Source organism: Taudactylus pleione, unplaced genomic scaffold (assembly GCF_031769625.1).
Source record: "Taudactylus pleione unplaced genomic scaffold, aTauple2 ptg000734l, whole genome shotgun sequence".
Taxonomy (NCBI): Eukaryota; Metazoa; Chordata; class Amphibia; order Anura; family Myobatrachidae; genus Taudactylus; species Taudactylus pleione.
In genome coordinates, this window is record NW_028285136.1 from 2,426,818 (window position 1) to 2,448,523 (window position 21,706).

The 21,706-nt window shown below is 49.6% G+C and overlaps 1 protein-coding gene across 4 annotated transcripts in view; it reads left to right on the forward strand.

Moving 5' to 3' along the window:
• NTM (neurotrimin) overlaps nucleotides 1–21,706 on the forward strand; it is a 916,745-nt gene that overhangs the window by 889,220 nt on the left and 5,819 nt on the right. For 2 of the 4 annotated variants that reach the window (XM_088457048.1, XM_088457050.1), the window contains one exon: nucleotides 3,690–3,722. The exons of the other annotated variants lie outside the window; for them this stretch is intronic. In XM_088457048.1, the coding sequence (XP_088313174.1) occupies nucleotides 3,690–3,722 (33 nt within the window). The remainder of the gene's footprint in view (nucleotides 1–3,689; nucleotides 3,723–21,706) is intronic. 4 annotated transcript variants of the gene reach the window in all.

Sequence of the window (21,706 nt, forward strand, 5' to 3'; positions counted from 1 at the left end):
GCAGTGAGGGTTTACCGATGACACAACGCAGCGAGGGTGTACCGATGACACAATGCAGCGAGGGTGTTTACCGATGACACAATGCAGTGAGGGTTTACCGATGACACAATGCAGTGAGGGTGTACCGATGACACAACGCAGTGAGGGTGTACTGATGACACAATGCAGCGAGGGTGTACCGATGACACAACGCAGTGAGGGTGTACCGATGACACAACGCAGCGAGGGTGTTTACCGATGACACAACGCAGCGAGGGTGTTTACCGATGACACAATGCAGCGAGGGTGTACCGATGACACAACGCAGCGAGGGTGTACCGATGACACAACGCGAGGGTGTACCGATGACAAAACGCAGCGAGGGTGTACCGATGACACAACGCAGCGAGGGTGTACCGATGACACAATGCAGCGAGGGTGTACCGATGACACAACGCAGCGAGGGTGTACCGAAGACACAACGCAGCGAGGGTGTACCGATGACACAATGCAGTGAGGGTGTTTACCGATGACACAACGCAGCGAGGGTGTACCGATGACACAACGCAGCGAGGGTGTACCGATGACACAACGCGAGGGTGTACCGATGACACAACGCGGCGAGGGTGTACCGATGACACAACGCAGCGAGGGTGTACCGATGACACAATGCAGCGAGGGTGTACCGATGACACAACGCAGCGAGGGTGTACCGAAGACACAACGCAGCGAGGGTGTACCGATGACACAATGCAGTGAGGGTGTACCGATGACACAACGCAGTGAGGGTGCACCGATGACACAACGCAGCGAGGGTGTACCGATGACAACGCAGTGAGGGTGTACCGATGACACCATGCACCGAGGGTGTACCGATGACACCATGCACCGAGGGTGTACCGATGACACAATGCAGTGAGGGTGTTTACCGATGACACAACGCAGCGAGGGTGTTTACCGATGACACAAGCAGTGAGGGTTTACCGATGACACAACGCAGCGAGGGTGTACCGATGACACAATGCAGCGAGGGTGTTTACCGATGACACAATGCAGTGAGGGTTTACCGATGGCACAATGCAGTGAGGGTGTACCGATGACACAATGCAGCGAGGGTGTACCGATGACACAATGCAGTGAGGGTGTTTACCGATGACACAACGCAGCGAGGGTGTTTACCGATGACACAATGCAGTGAGGGTTTACCGATGACACAACGCAGCGAGGGTGTACCGATGACACAATGCAGTGAGGGTGTACCGATGACACAATGCAGTGAGGGTGTACCGATGACACAACGCAGCGAGGGTGTTTACCGATGACACAACGCAGCGAGGGTGTTTACCGATGACACAATGCAGTGAGGGTTTACCGATGACACAACGCAGCGAGGGTGTACCGATGACACAATGCAGCGAGGGTGTACCGATGACACAACGCAGCGAGGGTGTTTACCGATGACACAACGCAGCGAGGGTGTTTACCGATGACACAATGCAGTGAGGGTTTACCGATGACACAACGCAGCGAGGGTGTACCGATGACACAATGCAGTGAGGGTGTACCGATGACACAACGCAGCGAGGGTGTTTACTGATGACACAATGCAGCGAGGGTGTTTACCGATGACACAATGCAGCGAGGGTGTTTACCGATGACACAACGCAGCGAGGGTGTACCGATGACACAATGCAGCGAGGGTGTTTACCGATGACACAACGCAGCGAGGGTGTACCGATGTCACAACGCAGCGAGGGTGTACCGATGACAACGCAGTGAGGGTGTACCGATGACACCATGCACCGAGGGTGTACCGATGACACAACGCAGTGAGGGTGTACCGATGACACAAAGCAGTGAGGGTGTTTACCGATGACACAACGCAGCGAGGGTGTTTACCGATGACACAAGCAGTGAGGGTTTACCGATGACACAACGCAGCGAGGGTGTACCGCTGACACAATGCAGTGAGGGTGTACCGATGACACAACGCAGCGAGGGTGTACCGATGACACAACGCAGCGAGGGTGTTTACCGATGACACAACGCAGCGAGGGTGTTTACCGATGACACAATGCAGTGAGGGTTTACCGATGGCACAACGCAGTGAGGGTGTACCGATGACACAATGCAGCGAGGGTGTACCGATGACACAATGCAGTGAGGGTGTACCGATGACACAACGCAGTGAGGGTGTACCGATGACACAACGCAGTGAGGGTGTACCGATGACACAACCCAGCGAGGGTGTACCGATGACACAACGCAGCGAGGGTGTACCGATGACACAACGCAGTGAGGGTGTACCGATGACACAATGCAGCGAGGGTGCACCGATGACACAATGCAGCGAGGGTGTACCGATGACACAACGCAGTGAGGGTGTACCGATGACACAACGCAGTGAGGGTGTACCGATGACACAATGCAGTGAGGGTGTACCGATGACACAATGCACCGAGGGTGTACCGATGACACAACGCAGTGAGGGTGTACCGATGACACAATGCAGTGAGGGTGTTTACCGATGACACAACGCAGCGAGGGTGTTTACCGATGACACAAGCAGTGAGGGTTTACCGATGACACAACGCAGCGAGGGTGTACCGATGACACAATGCAGGGAGGGTGTACCGATGACACAACGCAGCGAGGGTGTACCGATGACACAACGCAGTGAGGGTGTACCGATGACACAATGCAGCGAGGGTGTACCGATGACAACGCAGCGAGGGTGTACCGCTGACACAATGCAGTGAGGGTGTACCGATGACACAATGCAGCGAGGGTGTACCGATGACACAACGCAGCGAGGGTGTTTACCGATGACACAACGCAGCGAGGGTGTTTACCGATGACACAATGCAGTGAGGGTTTACCGATGGCACAACGCAGTGAGGGTGTACCGATGACACAATGCAACGAGGGTGTACCGATGACACAATGCAGTGAGGGTGTACCGATGACACAATGCAGTGAGGGTGTACCGATGACACAACGCAGTGAGGGTGTACCGATGACACAATGCAGTGAGGGTGTACCGATGACACAACGCACCGAGGGTGTACCGATGACACCACGCAGTGAGGGTGTACCGATGACACCACGCAGTGAGGGTGTACCGATGACACAATGCACCGAGGGTGTACCGATGTCACAACGCACCGAGGGTGTACCAATGACACAAATGCGAGCGAGGCTACACTGAGTTGGATAGAAGTGTAAAATACGCCTGGTACATTGTTTGCTCCAAGTATAGGGCTGGTCCACATTGATGATAATGATGACTATTATGAAACCAAGCGTATAGACAGGCGACAGCTGTACCGCAAAGATGAGGACGTATATATGTGTTTACAGTATTCCCATACATCTAATGTGGTGTCTTCTATGGCCGATTTGTGTACAACTCAGCATCAGGACCAAAGTGTAAGGAACGTTGCAGAAATCATACACATACTTTATTACAGCCCCCTGGGTGGGTGGGCAGTTGTATCCGAGTGCAGGAAATGAGGAGTGTATATATCATGTGGCATACGGTGTAAAATCATGCCAAGCTGGGTGGGTACATGGCACAGCTGCCACAGGGAAAGAAACATTCCAGTGATTTGGGGAGATGAAAGGACCTTTGTTCTAAGAGAATGACTGCAGATAGTTTTGCCAGGGATTTTGCTGTCCTCCCTAATCAAGCATTGTTTTTTGATTTTTAGAAGAGACCACAGCTGCCTTGACCCCCCTTAAAGGTTAGTATTGCTACACGCTCCATCTTACCACCCCGCAGGCTTCCTGCATAGCCTCAGCTTACCTCCTGTGCAATTACCTTGCTTCAATCTACTCCGTAACTCTACTTCTCAACCATTTGCTACAGCTGGTTATTAACGGAGATACCCGGTGACATGAACAGTATCAAGGAAGCAGGTTTTTTTTTTCTTGCACACAATTAGTCCTTGGTTTGTCCATATTTGCCTTTGTGACTTGGAATAATATTTACCCATTATTACATTATGACAGTTTAATGAACTTGTTGTGTCCTGTCTGCAGAAGGTCTCTGGATATATTAGCTGTATCTCTACCTTTATGTATAATAGCAGTGATGCTGTCACCCTGTGTACACACAGCTGTGTCAGATATGGCAAGTTCTGGCTCATATTATCTCTGCTTTATACACGTTCCATTCTCTGCCATGGTGGGTTGATCTGAGATGGATTCTTTTCTACACAGGACCTTGCTGTATGTTTTCTGTGATAGTCTATAACTCTCATTCTCACCATGCAACACAGTAACCATTCTGCTTCATTATAATGTCAATTAGACCCCCCCATATGTAGAAAACAAACCTGCTGTGTTAGGGTTGATGAGAATTATTCAAAAGATACAGAAACAATGTGAACATGTCTCTACTACTTAGTCTCTACACTCTCTCATGTCTCTACACTCTCTCATGTCTCTACACTCTCTCATGTCTCTACACTCTCTCATGTCTCTACACTCTCTCATGTCTCTACTACTCAGTCTCTACACTCTCTCATGTCTCTACACTCTCTCATGTCTCTAAACTCTCTCATGTCTCTACTACTCAGTCTCTACACTCTCTCATGTCTCTACACTCTCTCATGTCTCTACTACTCAGTCTCTACACTCTCTCATGTCTCTACTACTCAGTCTCTACACTCTCTCATGTCTCTACTACTCAGTCTCTGCACTCTCTCATGTCTCTACTACTCAGTCTCTACACTCTCTCATGTCTCTACTACTCAGTCTCTACACTCTCTCATGTCTCTACTACTCAGTCTCTGCACTCTCTCATGTCTCTACTACTCAGTCTCTGCACTCTCTCATGTCTCTACTACTCAGTCTCTGCACTCTCTCATGTCTCTACTACTCAGTCTCTGCACTCTCATCTCTCTACTGCTCAGTCTCTGCACTCTCTCATGTCTCTACTGCTCAGTCTCTGCACTCTCTTGTGTCTTCTGCACAGTCTCTGCACTCTCATGTCTCTACTGCTCAGTCTCTGCACTCTCATGTCTCTACTGCTCAGTCTCTGCACTCTCTCATGTCTCTACTGCTCAGTCTCTGCACTCTCTCATGTCTCTACTGCTCAGTCTCTGCATTCTCTTGTGTCTTCTGCACAGTCTCTGTACTCTCTCATGTCTCTACTGCTCAGTCTCTGCACTCTCTTGTGTCTTCTGCTCAGTCTCCTCACTCTCTTGTGTGTTCTGCACAGTCTCCTCACTCTCTTGTGTCTTCTGCTCAGTCTCCTCACTCTCATGTGTCTTCTGCTCAGTCTCCTCACTCTCTTGTCTCTTCTGCTCAGTATCTGCACTCTCTTGTGTCTTCTGCTCAGTATCTGCACTCTCTTGTGTCTTCTGCTCAGTCTCTGCACTCTCTTGTGTCTTCTGCTCAGTCTCTGCACTCTCTTGTGTCTTCTGCTCAGTCTCTGCACTCTCTTGTGTCTTCTGCTAAGTCTCTGCACTCTCTTGTGTCTTCTGCTCAGTCTCTGCACTCTCTTGTGTCTTCTGCTCAGTCTCTGCACTCTCTTGTGTCTTCTGCTCAGTCTCCGCACTCTCTTGTGTCTTCTGCTCAGTCTCTGCACTCTCATGTGTCTTCTGCTCAGTCTCCTCACTCTCTTGTGTCTTCTGCTCAGTCTCTGCACTCTCTTGTGTCTTCTGCACAGTCTCCTCACTCTCTTGTGTCTTCTGCTCAGTCTCCTCACTCTCTTGTGTCTTCTGCTCAGTCTCTACACTCTCATGTGTCTTCTGCTCAGTCTCCTCACTCTCTTGTGTCTTCTGCTCAGTATCTGCACTCTCTTGTGTCTTCTGCTCAGTATCTGCACTCTCTTGTGTCTTCTGCTCAGTCTCTGCACTCTCTTGTGTCTTCTGCTCAGTCTCTGCACTCTCTTGTGTCTTCTGCTCAGTCTCCGCACTCTCTTGTGTCTTCTGCTCAGTCTCTGCACTCTCATGTGTCTTCTGCTCAGTCTCCTCACTCTTTTGTGTCTTCTGCTCAGTCTCTGCACTCTCATGTGTCTTCTGCTCAGTCTCCTCACTCTCATGTCTTCTGCTCAGTCTCCTCACTCTCTTGTGTCTTCTGCTCAGTCTTCACCCTTTCATGTATCTTCTGCTCAGTCTCCTCACTCTCTTGTGTCTTCAGCTCAGTCTCTGCACTCTCATGTGTCTTCTGCTCAGTCTCCTCACTCTCATGTCTTCTGCTCAGTCTCCTCACTCTCTTGTGTCTTCTGCTCAGTCTTCTCACTCTCTTGTCTCTACTGCTCAGTCTCTGCACTCTCATGTGTCTTCTGCTCAGTCTCCTCACTCTCTTGTGTCTTCTGCACAGTCTCCTCACTCTCTTGTGTCTTCTGCTCAGTCTCTGCACTCTCATGTGTCTTCTGCTCAGTCTCCTCACTCTCTTGTCTCTTCTGCTCAGTATCTGCACTCTCTTGTGTCTTCTGCTCAGTATCTGCACTCTCTTGTGTCTTCTGCTCAGTCTCTGCACTCTCTTGTGTCTTCTGCTCAGTCTCTGCACTCTCTTGTGTCTTCTGCTCAGTCTCTGCACTCTCTTGTGTCTTCTGCTCAGTCTCCGCACTCTCTTGTGTCTTCTGCTCAGTCTCTGCACTCTCATGTGTCTTCTGCTCAGTCTCCTCACTCTCTTGTGTCTTCTGCTCAGTCTCTGCACTCTCTTGTGTCTTCTGCACAGTCTCCTCACTCTCTTGTGTCTTCTGCTCAGTCTCCTCACTCTCTTGTGTCTTCTGCTCAGTCTCTACACTCTCATGTGTCTTCTGCTCAGTCTCCTCACTCTCTTGTGTCTTCTGCTCAGTATCTGCACTCTCTTGTGTCTTCTGCTCAGTATCTGCACTCTCTTGTGTCTTCTGCTCAGTCTCTGCACTCTTGTGTCTTCTGCTCAGTCTCTGCACTCTCTTGTGTCTTCTGCTCAGTCTCTGCACTCTCTTGTGTCTTCTGCTCAGTCTCCGCACTCTCTTGTGTCTTCTGCTCAGTCTCTGCACTCTCATGTGTCTTCTGCTCAGTCTCCTCACTCTTTTGTGTCTTCTGCTCAGTCTCTGCACTCTCATGTGTCTTCTGCTCAGTCTCCTCACTCTCATGTCTTCTGCTCAGTCTCCTCACTCTCTTGTGTCTTCTGCTCAGTCTTCACCCTTTCATGTATCTTCTGCTCAGTCTCCTCACTCTCTTGTGTCTTCAGCTCAGTCTCTGCACTCTCATGTGTCTTCTGCTCAGTCTCCTCACTCTCATGTCTTCTGCTCAGTCTCCTCACTCTCTTGTGTCTTCTGCTCAGTCTTCTCACTCTCTTGTCTCTACTGCTCAGTCTCTGCACTCTCATGTGTCTTCTGCTCAGTCTCCTCACTCTCTTTTGTCTTCTGCACAGTCTCCTCACTCTCTTGTGTCTTCTGCTCAGTCTCTGCACTCTCATGTGTCTTCTGCTCAGTCTCCTCACTCTCATGTGTCTTCTGCTCAGTCTCCTCACTCTCTTGTCTCTTCTGCTCAGTATCTGCACTCTCTTGTGTCTTCTGCTCAGTCTCTGCACTCTCTTGTGTCTTCTGCTCAGTCTCTGCACTCTCTTGTGTCTTCTGCTCAGTCTCCTCACTCTCTTGTGTCTTCTGCTCAGTCTCCTCACTCTCTTGTGTCTTCTGCTCAGTCTCTGCACTCTCATGTGTGTTCTGCTCAGTCTCCTCACTCTCTTGTGTCTTCTGCTCAGTATCTGCACTCTCTTGTGTCTTTTGCTCAGTCTCTGCACTCTCTTGTGTCTTCTGCTCAGTCTCTGCACTCTCTTGTGTCTTCTGCTCAGTCTCTGCACTCTCTTGTGTCTTCTGCTCAGTCTCCTCACTCTCTTGTGTCCTCTGCTCAGTCTCCTCACTCTCTTGTGTCTTCTGCTCAGTCTCTGCAGTCTCTTGTGTCTTCTGCTCAGTCTCCTCACTCTCTTGTGTCTTCTGCTCAGTCTCCTCACTCTCTTGTGTCTTCTGCTCAGTCTCTGCACTCTCATGTGTGTTCTGCTCAGTCTCCTCACTCTCTTGTGTCTTCTGCTCAGTATCTGCACTCTCTTGTGTCTTTTGCTCAGTATCTGCACTCTCTTGTGTCTTTTGCTCAGTCTCTGCACTCTCTTGTGTCTTCTGCTCAGTCTCTGCACTCTCTTGTGTCTTCTGCTCAGTCTCCGCACTCTCTTGTGTCTTCTGCTCAGTCTCTGCACTCTCATGTGTCTTCTGCTCAGTCTCCTCACTCTTTTGTGTCTTCTGCTCAGTCTCTGCACTCTCATGTGTCTTCTGCTCAGTCTCCTCACTCTCATGTCTTCTGCTCAGTCTCCTCACTCTCTTGTGTCTTCTGCTCAGTCTTCACCCTTTCATGTATCTTCTGCTCAGTCTCCTCACTCTCTTGTGTCTTCAGCTCAGTCTCTGCACTCTCATGTGTCTTCTGCTCAGTCTCCTCACTCTCATGTCTTCTGCTCAGTCTCCTCACTCTCTTGTGTCTTCTGCTCAGTCTTCTCACTCTCTTGTCTCTACTGCTCAGTCTCTGCACTCTCATGTGTCTTCTGCTCAGTCTCCTCACTCTCTTGTGTCTTCTGCACAGTCTCCTCACTCTCTTGTGTCTTCTGCTCAGTCTCTGCACTCTCATGTGTCTTCTGCTCAGTCTCCTCACTCTCTTGTCTCTTCTGCTCAGTATCTGCACTCTCTTGTGTCTTCTGCTCAGTATCTGCACTCTCTTGTGTCTTCTGCTCAGTCTCTGCACTCTCTTGTGTCTTCTGCTCAGTCTCTGCACTCTCTTGTGTCTTCTGCTCAGTCTCTGCACTCTCTTGTGTCTTCTGCTCAGTCTCCGCACTCTCTTGTGTCTTCTGCTCAGTCTCTGCACTCTCATGTGTCTTCTGCTCAGTCTCCTCACTCTCTTGTGTCTTCTGCTCAGTCTCTGCACTCTCTTGTGTCTTCTGCACAGTCTCCTCACTCTCTTGTGTCTTCTGCTCAGTCTCCTCACTCTCTTGTGTCTTCTGCTCAGTCTCTACACTCTCATGTGTCTTCTGCTCAGTCTCCTCACTCTCTTGTGTCTTCTGCTCAGTATCTGCACTCTCTTGTGTCTTCTGCTCAGTATCTGCACTCTCTTGTGTCTTCTGCTCAGTCTCTGCACTCTTGTGTCTTCTGCTCAGTCTCTGCACTCTCTTGTGTCTTCTGCTCAGTCTCTGCACTCTCTTGTGTCTTCTGCTCAGTCTCCGCACTCTCTTGTGTCTTCTGCTCAGTCTCTGCACTCTCATGTGTCTTCTGCTCAGTCTCCTCACTCTTTTGTGTCTTCTGCTCAGTCTCTGCACTCTCATGTGTCTTCTGCTCAGTCTCCTCACTCTCATGTCTTCTGCTCAGTCTCCTCACTCTCTTGTGTCTTCTGCTCAGTCTTCACCCTTTCATGTATCTTCTGCTCAGTCTCCTCACTCTCTTGTGTCTTCAGCTCAGTCTCTGCACTCTCATGTGTCTTCTGCTCAGTCTCCTCACTCTCATGTCTTCTGCTCAGTCTCCTCACTCTCTTGTGTCTTCTGCTCAGTCTTCTCACTCTCTTGTCTCTACTGCTCAGTCTCTGCACTCTCATGTGTCTTCTGCTCAGTCTCCTCACTCTCTTTTGTCTTCTGCACAGTCTCCTCACTCTCTTGTGTCTTCTGCTCAGTCTCTGCACTCTCATGTGTCTTCTGCTCAGTCTCCTCACTCTCTTGTCTCTTCTGCTCAGTATCTGCACTCTCTTGTGTCTTCTGCTCAGTATCTGCACTCTCTTGTGTCTTCTGCTCAGTCTCTGCACTCTTGTGTCTTCTGCTCAGTCTCTGCACTCTCTTGTGTCTTCTGCTCAGTCTCTGCACTCTCTTGTGTCTTCTGCTCAGTCTCCGCACTCTCTTGTGTCTTCTGCTCAGTCTCTGCACTCTCATGTGTCTTCTGCTCAGTCTCCTCACTCTTTTGTGTCTTCTGCTCAGTCTCTGCACTCTCATGTGTCTTCTGCTCAGTCTCCTCACTCTCATGTCTTCTGCTCAGTCTCCTCACTCTCTTGTGTCTTCTGCTCAGTCTTCACCCTTTCATGTATCTTCTGCTCAGTCTCCTCACTCTCTTGTGTCTTCAGCTCAGTCTCTGCACTCTCATGTGTCTTCTGCTCAGTCTCCTCACTCTCATGTCTTCTGCTCAGTCTCCTCACTCTCTTGTGTCTTCTGCTCAGTCTTCTCACTCTCTTGTCTCTACTGCTCAGTCTCTGCACTCTCATGTGTCTTCTGCTCAGTCTCCTCACTCTCTTTTGTCTTCTGCACAGTCTCCTCACTCTCTTGTGTCTTCTGCTCAGTCTCTGCACTCTCATGTGTCTTCTGCTCAGTCTCCTCACTCTCTTGTCTCTTCTGCTCAGTATCTGCACTCTCTTGTGTCTTCTGCTCAGTATCTGCACTCTCTTGTGTCTTCTGCTCAGTCTCTGCACTCTCTTGTGTCTTCTGCTCAGTCTCTGCACTCTCTTGTGTCTTCTGCTCAGTCTCCTCACTCTCTTGTGTCTTCTGCTCAGTCTCCTCACTCTCTTGTGTCTTCTGCTCAGTCTCTGCACTCTCATGTGTGTTCTGCTCAGTCTCCTCACTCTCTTGTGTCTTCTGCTCAGTATCTGCACTCTCTTGTGTCTTTTGCTCAGTCTCTGCACTCTCTTGTGTCTTCTGCTCAGTCTCTGCACTCTCTTGTGTCTTCTGCTCAGTCTCTGCACTCTCTTGTGTCTTCTGCTCAGTCTCCTCACTCTCTTGTGTCCTCTGCTCAGTCTCCTCACTCTCTTGTGTCTTCTGCTCAGTCTCCTCACTCTCTTGTGTCTTCTGCTCAGTCTCCTCACTCTCTTGTGTCTTCTGCTCAGTCTCTGCAGTCTCTTGTGTCTTCTGCTCAGTCTCTGCAGTCTCTTGTGTCTTCTGCTCAGTCTCTGCACTCTCTTGTGTCTTCTGCTCAGTCTCCTCACTCTCTTGTGTCCTCTGCTCAGTCTCCTCACTCTCTTGTGTCTTCTGCTCAGTCTCCTCACTCTCTTGTGTCTTCTGCTCAGTCTCCTCACTCTCTTGTGTCTTCTGCTCAGTCTCTGCAGTCTCTTGTGTCTTCTGCTCAGTCTCTGCACTCTCTTGTGTCTTCTGCTCAGTCTCTGCACTCTCTTGTGTCTTCTGCTCAGTCTCCTCACTCTCTTGTGTCCTCTGCTCAGTCTCCTCACTCTCTTGTGTCTTCTGCTCAGTCTCCTCACTCTCTTGTGTCTTCTGCTCAGTCTCCTCACTCTCTTGTGTCTTCTGCTCAGTCTCTGCAGTCTCTTGTGTCTTCTGCTCAGTCTCCTCACTCTCTTGTGTCTTCTGCTCAGTCTCTGCACTCTCATGTGTGTTCTGCTCAGTCTCCTCACTCTCTTGTGTCTTCTGCTCAGTATCTGCACTCTCTTGTGTCTTTTGCTCAGTCTCTGCACTCTCTTGTGTCTTCTGCTCAGTCTCTGCACTCTCTTGTGTCTTCTGCTCAGTCTCCTCACTCTCTTGTGTCCTCTGCTCAGTCTCCTCACTCTCTTGTGTCTTCTGCTCAGTCTCCTCACTCTCTTGTGTCTTCTGCTCAGTCTCCTCACTCTCTTGTGTCTTCAGCTCAGTCTCCTCACTCTCTTGTGTCTTCAGCTCAGTCTCTGCACTCTCTTGTGTCTTCTGCTCAGTCTCCTCACTCTCTTGTGTCTTCTGCTCAGTCTCTGCACTCTCTTGTGTCTTCTGCTCAGTCTCCTCACTCTCTTGTGTCTTCTGCTCAGTCTCCTCACTCTCTTGTGTCTTCTGCTCAGTCTCCTCACTCTCTTGTGTCTTCTGCTCAGTCTCCTCACTCTCTTGCGTCCTCTGATCAGTCTCCTCACTCTCTTGCGTCCTCTGATCAGTCTCCTCACTGTCTTGTGTGCTCTGAACAGTCTCCTCACTCTCTCGACATCTCATGGGTGTGTTCTCTCTCTTGAATTCTCTTCTTGGTCCTCTATCTCTTTTTGATCCTCTGCTTCCTTCTCACTCTTCTCAGTCTTTTCCCTCACATGTGGCATTGGTTTTGTTCTACTCCTGCATTCTGCTCATGATTATCTCTGGTGCTGATGTTTTTGAGTCCTTATTTTTTTCTATCCCCTATACTCCTTTTGCACATGTAATAATGCCCTACCGTGCATGCATTCTGCTTCCCTCTTCCCCATCCCTTCCTACAGAGATACCTCCAAATGTGGGAAGTCTAATAGGATAGTCCAGTTCTCAGTCTGTAATTCATCTGTTACATACTGTGTGGTCTATCTCCCGCCGGTTCTCTCTGTCTATCTCCCTGCATGGTGTCTTGTTGCTCTCATTGTCTCAGTATGCAGCCCATGTTTTGCTATCAGTGTAAGGTCTGTGATGCGTGTTCGTTATCCAGGAGTTGTTTGGTCATTTTCTTTTGATTTTCTTCCTGGGAGGTCACCCACAAACTAACATTAAATTTCATTAGAGCATTTGTACTGGGTTGTAATCACCGTGAGTTGTCTGTTAGCTACCGGCGTGACCCTTACTGCCGCCGCTTCCACACTCCTCCACCCCCTCTTGCCTCTAGCCATCATTATTAGGGGATCAGCACAAGGAAACTGGAGGTACTGGCTCTAAACTCCCAGTCATTCTACTTCCTAACAGGATACTAAGCGATGCACTCGCGGGTGCAAGTCATTGCGACAAAGGCCGCATTTGCCGGCAGGCTGAATTCGCTCGAAATAGTGCGCAGCCCCATAGGGTTTGGTACAAAATTGAGTAGGTTCAGCCTGAAAGAGGGGTGCGAGATGCAGTGCCTTTGAACGCCATTGCAACAGCAAAACCCACCCCTTGCGGCTAATTGGATTGCTCCCTGTTAGTGTCCAACTGATGCCTCTCACCCAACAGGGCATTTGCTCTTTAACCTCTTTAGTACTTGAGCGCTTTCCTAAAAAGCCATTGGGGTTATTTGGGCAGCTACCAGCTCATTTCACTAAACACAGAACTTTTTGCTTTTTTTATGAATGTTAAATTTGTTAGCAAATTTGTTGACAGTTTGTTTACACATAATGCAAACTCTGGGGATAATTAGGATGGTGAGAAGGATATTGATATGACAGCCGTCGCTAATGGTTTACACATACAAAAATGCTATCTAGAAAAATGTATGATCTTTGCATGGTCTAAATCTTGAGGAGTCTGGAGGCAGCCCTGGCGATATCTAGACATGTGACAATCAGGCTGGTTAATTACTTTCCCATTCCATTCCAGAGACAAACTAAACGGCTCGCATAAGTTACATATAGTAACATCTTGGACCAATGTAACTTTACCTTTCCAAAGCTCTTATAGGTTCTACAAATGACTCCGCTCTTAGGGCCTGATCCATTACAGATCGCAACTGCAACAGCAAATGCAGTTGGACGATTGTTGAGTACTGTGCATGCGTAACCATCGTAGAGTGAGTGACGGGAGGTCAGCGTTTGGGGATGTGACGGGGGAGCGGTTGGAGAAACGCAGGCGTGTCTGTCCGTTTGAGCGCCGTTACATGGGCGTGCATAAATTAGCCACTGTGGCGGCATACACAGCTTGTGTACTTACTGCGTGCAACGAGGTTAGCAGTTTCTGAGTCAGGTCAGGGCTGCTGTAGTTCTGCATGAGGGGATGATGGTACCCGATGTTTCCGATGTGTACGCAGGACTGCAAGGTGTTGCGGATATGAGATAGCGGTAGTGGGAGGCTGTGAGCGTCTCTATGCTTGCTGTGCGACGGCATGGCGATTGCATTCATTTTTGCAGCAGCCTGCTTGCGATTACGGACCTGCGATCGTAGTAGCGATCCGTAATGATCAGGCCCTTAGTACATAGAGAAGACCTTCAAACACTAAACAGGCATAGTGTTAACTATTATATGGAATGGGATAAAAGTTACAATTAGCGTGACAAGCTGCAGAAATCAACCTAGAGCAGGGATGGGGAACCTCAGGCCCGGGGGCTGTATAAGGCCCACGGAATCATTTGGTCTGGCCCTCAGAGCTTTTTTCTGCCAGCCACATCTGGCTAGCAGGGTGCCTAGAATCTATACAGCAGTGCCACCTGGAGTGCCCTTAGGATACTTCAGACGGTCACACCGCTGTCCTTACAGCTCTCTGGAGCATCCTCAGGATACTCTGGGCATTGCTGTAATCACCGGCGATTGTGACCCCACCCCCGTGTGATGTAACATGTTTTTTTTATATATATATATATATATATATATATATATATAATCATGCTAAAACTGCAGTTACTGTCTGATTAACGTGGCCCAAAAGGCTTGTTAAATGGGCCCCTATGTCTTGATTTCTAAAATGAAGGCTCTACACCAAAATCGGGTTAGTAGAGGTGACTGGTGAGGTGATCAACTGGACAATCTAATTGCCTATTCTATTGATTTTCTCTGGTTGACCGAAATTCTTTATATCATTTTGACAGTGGGTTTATCTTTGTATAGGCATTTTCCCATTTCATTGCGTCATTGCCTGGGCCTTTAATATAGCAAGTAATATCTCTTTTAAAAAGAAAGTATCCGGTTGCACAATCTGGCACTGATTGCCGCAAAGACTTCTTTCATTGTTGTTTTCGGACATTTGCCTTCTTTGTAGCCTGGTGTAATGGCTACCGTAGAGCTTTGTTGGTTGTGGTGGTATTTCCAAAGATGTTTTGTAATGTTGGTTGTTTGAGAACTGTGGGCCCGATTCAGACCCGGACGCAATGCGGCGTTCCCTCGTAGCTGGCCCGATTTTCACATTCTGCGCATGCGTAGAAGCCGCAGTGTTCGTGCGCAAGCCAGTCTAAGCGATCGGAAATTGGGCGCTGGAATTACACAGACTGAGCACTAATTTGAGTGACAGATAGTGCCGTTTGTGGGTGGTGTCGGGATGGTCTATGAAAACGGGGGTGTGGATGTGTGAACGCAGGCGTGCCTGTGTGTTCTAACAGCGTTTCATGGGCGTGCATAATTAGCATGGAGGCGTCATTGTACACGTCACATGGTTGTATTTTTAACTCATGGTCATGCCATGTTGGGGTGTAGTGTCCTATGTCCAACTCCATATAGAGTGTATTAGTGTTTGGGGGTTGTAGTTTCCTGTGGATGTATAGAGTGTAACATACACAATAGTCAGTATTCATGTAGGATATCACATGGTCTATAAAATGCCTGTTTGTGTAGGAATATAATTAGTGTCATCCTTATACAGCAGAGGGTCAACCATACTCATGCCCCCATGTGTCACCTTCTGCTGTGTGTCACTCCAGCCTCCTGCCCCATGTGCCTCCAGCCTCCTGCTCCCTGTCACTCCAGCCTTCTTCCCCATCACTCCAACCTCTCACCTCCTGTTACTCCAGCCTTCTGCCCCATCACTCCAACCTCCCACCTTCTGTTACTCCAGCCTCCTGTCTTACCAGCATCCGGCCCTCTATCACTCCAGCCTCCTGCACTTGTCTCTCCAACTACCTGCCCACTGTTGGAATATCGGCGGCCACATGGCCGACCAAAGCAGAGTTCCCGGCAGCGGAAGCCCGACAGCGCTGGAAATCCCGATCGTATTGACTAACCTAACCCCCTAACCCTAACCCTCCTTAGGGGTGCCTAACCCTAAGTTCCCTGTGGGGGTGCATAACCCTAAGTCCCCCGCGGGGGTGCCTAACCCTCCATCTCCCTAGCCTAACCCTAACCCTCCCGGGGGGGTGCCTAACCGTAAGTCCCCCCCCGGGTACCCTAAACCTAACCCTCCCCCCCCCCCCCCCCCCGAAGCTGTCCGCTCGCGGCACCCGGCATCCCTTCGATCAGGATGCCGGGCGCCGGTCTCCCGGCGTCGGGGAAATGTCAGGCGTCTACATCTAGACGCCCGGCATTTCACCCTTGCCGGGATATGACAGTCGGGAACCCAGGTGCCGGTATTAAGGCAGCGGGCTTCCCGATTGTATGCCCCCCTGTTACTCCAGCCACCTGTCCCCTGTCACTCCAGCCTCCTGATCCCTGTCACTCCAGCCTCCTGTGCCATCTCTCTGTCCCCATATCACTCCAGCTCCCCCCCCCCGTCACTCCAGCCTCCTGTCTTACCAACATCCGGCCCTCTACCACTCCAGCCTCCTGCACTTGTCTCTCCAACTACCTGTCCCCTGTCACTCCAGCCTCCTGACCCCTGTCACTCCAGCCTCCTGTGCCATCTCTCCGGCCCCATATCACTCCAGCCCCCCCCCTCCCCGTCACTCCAGTGTCCTGTCTTTCCAGACTACTGCCCCATCATTTAAGCCTCCTGTCACTCTAGTCTCCTGAGCGTCACTCCAGCCTCCAGCCCCATCACTCCATCCCCCTCGTTCCAGCTTCATGCCCTTTCTCTTCCCTCCTGTCTTTCCAGCCTCCTGCCCCATCACTCCAACCTCCTGTCAATCCAGCCTCCTATCCTGTAACACCAGCCCCCTGTATTTCCTTGCTTCCTGCCCACTGTCATTTCAGCTTCCTGTCACTCCAGCCTTCTGCCTCCCTGTCACTCCAGCCCATTGTTTTTCCTGCCTCACGTCTCTCCATCCTCCTGCTCCTTCACTTCAGCCTCCTGCACCCTATCACTCCAGTGTCCTGCCTCCTGTCACTCCAGCCTTCTGTCCTGTAACAACAGCCTTCTGCCTCCCTGTCACTCCAGCGCCCTGTATTTCTTGCCTCATGTCTCTCCAGCCTCCTACTCCGTCACTTCAGCCTCCTGCTCCATCACTTCAGCCTCCTGTCACTCCAGCCTCCTGCACCCTATCACTCCAGTATCCAGCCTCCTGTCACTCCAGCCTCCTGCTCCATCACTTCAGCCTACTGCACCCTATCACTCCAGTATCCAGCCTCCTGTCACTCCAGCCTCCTGCACCCTATCACTCCAGTATCCTGCCTCCTGTCACTCCAGCCTCCTGTGTCACCACTCCCTGGCCCCCTACGACTTACAGCTATATCCTTCCTCGTCTATCCTCCCTGCATTATGAGTTGAGTTAAGACAGGGCATGTAAGAGCCGTCAATTCCCGTGTGACTTGGCTTATCTGCATTAAAAGGATATGCAGCATGTGTATGCTCTATGTGCGACTGAGGGGTCTAGTTACTAAGCAGTGTTAGGAGACAGAGTGAAAAGTGATAAGGTGCCAGCCAATCAGCTCCCAACTGTCATCTCACAGGCTGTGTTTGAAAAATGACAGCTGGGAGCTGATTGGCTGGCACCTTATCACTTTTCACTCTGTCTCCTAACGCTGCTTAGTCCATAGACCCCTGAGTCTGTAAACTCATCACAATGGAAGGTGGCGTGGAAGCAGCCGCTGGCACTGTAACCTAGCATTACATATGCAGATACAGCTATAGTCGCCCGCAGAACATACATATGACGCTTATCATTTTTATCAGCAAAGTCTGCTTGTCGCATCGCATTACGGCGAAAAAGGCGGCCAAATTGAGTAAACTCGCACGGGACTGGAAGGGCTGTATAACGTGACTGCAGCAAGGACGACGGAGGACACATCCGTACTTGTTTGACCGCCTACTGCGTTCGCCTCTTCGTGCTCATCTTCCTCAGCAGCGCAGAGGAAAGACGGTGGTGAGCTGCGCATGATGGAGGTAATGCCACCCTGGAGAGCCGCTGGGTCCTAGTGCCTTTTGGCCAGCAGTTGCCCTGCATGCCCGCCTCTTTAGCCACCCCTGTATGTGCACAGCATTAAAAGATTGTCCCCTTATGATCTTGAATATATGATAATGTGTATATTTCTGCCATTAATGATGGTTTCATATGTCAGGAAAAGAGTTTAATGGAGAGTGATAGGTTCAGGGGAAATTTGAGGAAAAATTACCTCACAGAAAGGGTAGTGGATAAGTGGAATAGCCTCCCATCAGGACCTCATTCAGAGCCGGACGCTATTTGCGCTCGCTCGTTCAGAAAAAAGGGGTGGCTATTCAAATGTACCGTTTGCTCTTTGCGGTCTGTTCACGCCTCTAGGTCTGAACAAGCGAACCAAACATGCGGTCGTTTTTTGGAAAACTACGCCCCCTGGCCGCTCGCATCCTACGTTATGTCCGCTATTTATTAGATTAATCGAGTACATCGACCAGCGTATGAACTGCTCGCTATTCTTGTGGTTGGTTTTTGCTACCACAATCTTGCGAGCAGTTCTGGCTATAAAATAACCCAGTGACGTGGTCAATGACGCTGCTGTATTAATTATGCACACCCATAAAACGCCCGTTTTGACCTTTAATCACGCCTGCGTTCGGATCTCCACTCCCCGTTTTGAAGCACCTTCCCCCTGTTACCACCCACATACGCTTTATCCTGTCACTCAAAATAGCAGGCATTCGCTATTTTGCGAACAAACGATTTTCGGCCGCACTGACTGGTTCACGCATGCGTATTACAACCCGTACGTATGCGCAGATGTGCGAACATCGGTCAGAACGAACGAGCGGCCGCTTGCGAGCGGCTCTGAATCAGGCCCTCAGACAGTAGAGCAAGTTAAACACGCATGGGATAGACATAAGGATATCCTTCAGAAGAAGTAAGGATCAATAAGGGCTGAGGTAACAATATGTTTAAAAATGGAGTAGACTAGATGAGCCAAGTGGTTCTTATCTGCCGTCAAATTCTGTGTTTCTATGTTTAATATCCTTTTTGTTCTCAACAACCAGAAACAAATCATGTAACCAGCTGGTGCCTATGTAATATAGATATTCTCCACAGAAAACAAACCTATTCCTTCCCCTTCCTAGTATGTCTTCTGCGCTGTTATGTCTGCGGGGAAGAGGAGCGACGTGATGGCAGGGTGTCTCTTCCTACAGTCGCCATAGGTAGCGTGTACGGTCGGCAGTAGGTGTGCTGATTGGCTGCTATAATAGCTGAGGGCGTGACAGGACCACTTTCCTGCATTAGTACTGAGCAGGATGTTACATGTAGGATTTTGCTATTCCCCGTTTTCCCTCAAGGTTTGCCCGGCATCTCTTTGCAATTTAAAAGTTTTCTTTTATTGGTAGACTCCATACTCTGACCGGTGATAGCGGAGGAAGAGATATAGCGGTACATGCCGCAACCCTTGTTATATAGGCTCTCGTCTTCGGTGACTCTTTGATAGATACTGGGAAGCCAGAATGGGCGTGAGATTGGTCTTTTCTCCATTTCATAAATAGTCCTGCAGGCTCAGGTCCTTATACAGGGTACATATGGTACACTCATCTACACAGTGCTGTGCATCCCTGCAGGCTCAGGTCCTTATAAAGGGTACATATGGTACACTCATCTACACAGTGCTGTGCATCCCTGCAGGCTCAGGTCCTTATAAAGGGTACATATGGTACACTCATCTACACAGTGCTGTGCATCCCTGCAGGCTCAGGTCCTTATACAGGGTACATATGGAACACTCATCTACACAGTGCTGTGCATCCTGCAGGCTCAGGTCCTTATATAGGGTACATATGCTACACTCATCTACACAGTGCTGTGCATCCTGCAGGCTCAGGTCCTTATATAGGGTACATATGCTACACTCATGAACACAGTGCTGTGCATCCCTGCAGGCTCAGGTCCTTATAAAGGGTACGTATGCTACACTCATCTACACAGTGCTGTGCATCCCTGCAGGCTCAGGTCCTTATAAAGGGTATATATTCTACACTCATGTACACAGTGCTGTGCATCCCTACAGGCTCAGGTCCTTATACAGGGTATATATGCTACACTCATCTACACTGGGCTGTGCATCCTTGCAGGCTCAGGTCCTTATATTCTACACTCATGTACACAGTGCTGTGCATCCTTGCAGGCTCAGGTCCTTATAAAGGGTACATATGCTACACTCATCTACACAGTGCTGTGCATCCCTGCAGGCTCAGGTCCTTATAAAGGGTACATATGGTACACTCATCTACACAGTGCTGTGCATCCCTTCAGGCTCAGGTCCTTATAAAGGGTACATATGGTACACTCATCTACACAGTGCTGTGCATCCCTGCAGGCTCAGGTCCTTATAAAGGGTATATATGCTACACTCCTCTACACAGTGCTGTGTATCCCTGCAGGCTCAGGTCCTTATAAAGGGTATATATGCTACACTCCTCTACACAGTGCTGTGTATCCCTGCAGGCTCAGGTCCTTATAAAGGGTACATATGGTACACTCATCTACACAGTGCTGTGCATCCCTGCAGGCTCAGGTCCTTATAAAGGGTATATATGCTACACTCCTCTACACAGTGCTGTGTATCCCTGCAGGCTCAGGTCCTTATAAAGGGTATATATGCTACACTCATGAACACAGTGCTGTGCATCCCTGCAGGCTCAGGTCCTTATAAAGGGTACATATGGTACACTCATCTACACAGTGCTGTGCATCCCTGCAGGCTCAGGTCCTTATATAGGGTACATATGCTACACTCATCTACACAGTGCTGTGCATCCTGCAGGCTCAGGTCCTTATATAGGGTACATATGCTACACTCATGAACACAGTGCTGTGCATCCCTGCAGGCTCAGGTCCTTATAAAGGGTACATATGGTACACTCATCTACACAGTGCTGTGCATCCCTGCAGGCTCAGGTCCTTATAAAGGGTACATATGCTACACTCATCTACACAGTGCTGTGTATCCCTGCAGGCTCAGGTCCTTATAAAGGGTACATATGCTACACTCATCTACACAGTGCTGTGCATCCCTGCAGGCTCAGGTCCTTATACAGGGTATATATGCTACACTCATCTACACAGTGCTGTGCATCCCTGCAGGCTCAGTTCCTTATAAAGGGTACATATGCTACACTCATCTACACAGTGCTGTGCATCCCTGCAGGCTCAGGTCCTTATACAGGGTACATATGCTAGACTCATCTACACAGTGCTGTGCATCCCTGCAGGCTCAGGTCCTTATACAGGGTATATATGCTACACTCATCTACACAGTGCTGTGCATCCTTGCAGGCTCAGGTCCTTATATTCTACACTCATGTACACAGTGCTGTGCATCCTTGCAGGCTCAGGTCCTTATAAAGGGTATATATGCTACACTCATCTACACAGTGCTGTGCATTCCTGCAGGCTCAGGTCCTTATAAAGGGTACATATGGTACACTCATCTACACAGTGCTGTGCATCCCTGCAGGCTCAGGTCCTTATACAGGGTACATATGGTACACTCATCTACACAGTGCTGTGCATCCCTGCAGGCTCAGGTCCATATACAGGGTATATATGCTACACTCATCTACACAGTGCTGTGCATCCCTGCAGGCTCAGGTCCTTATACAGGGTATATATGCTACACTCATCTACACAGTGCTGTGCATCCTTGCAGGCTCAGGTCCTTATATTCTACACTCATGTACACAGTGCTGTGCATCCTTGCAGGCTCAGGTCCTTATAAAGGGTACATATGCTACACTCATCTACACAGTGCTGTGCATTCCTGCAGGCTCAGGTCCTTATAAAGGGTACATATGGTACACTCATCTACACAGTGCTGTGCATCCCTGCAGGCTCAGGTCCTTATACAGGGTACATATGGTACACTCATCTACACAGTGCTGTGCATCCCTGCAGGCTCAGGTCCATATACAGGGTATATATGCTACACTCATCTACACAGTGCTGTGCATCCCTGCAGGCTCAGGTCCTCAGTTTGGGTACGGGATGCCGGCGGTCAGAATCCCGACTCCGGCATCCAGACTCGGTTACTATCCCGACAGCTGATAGGTAAGTATCCTAACCTAACCCTACCC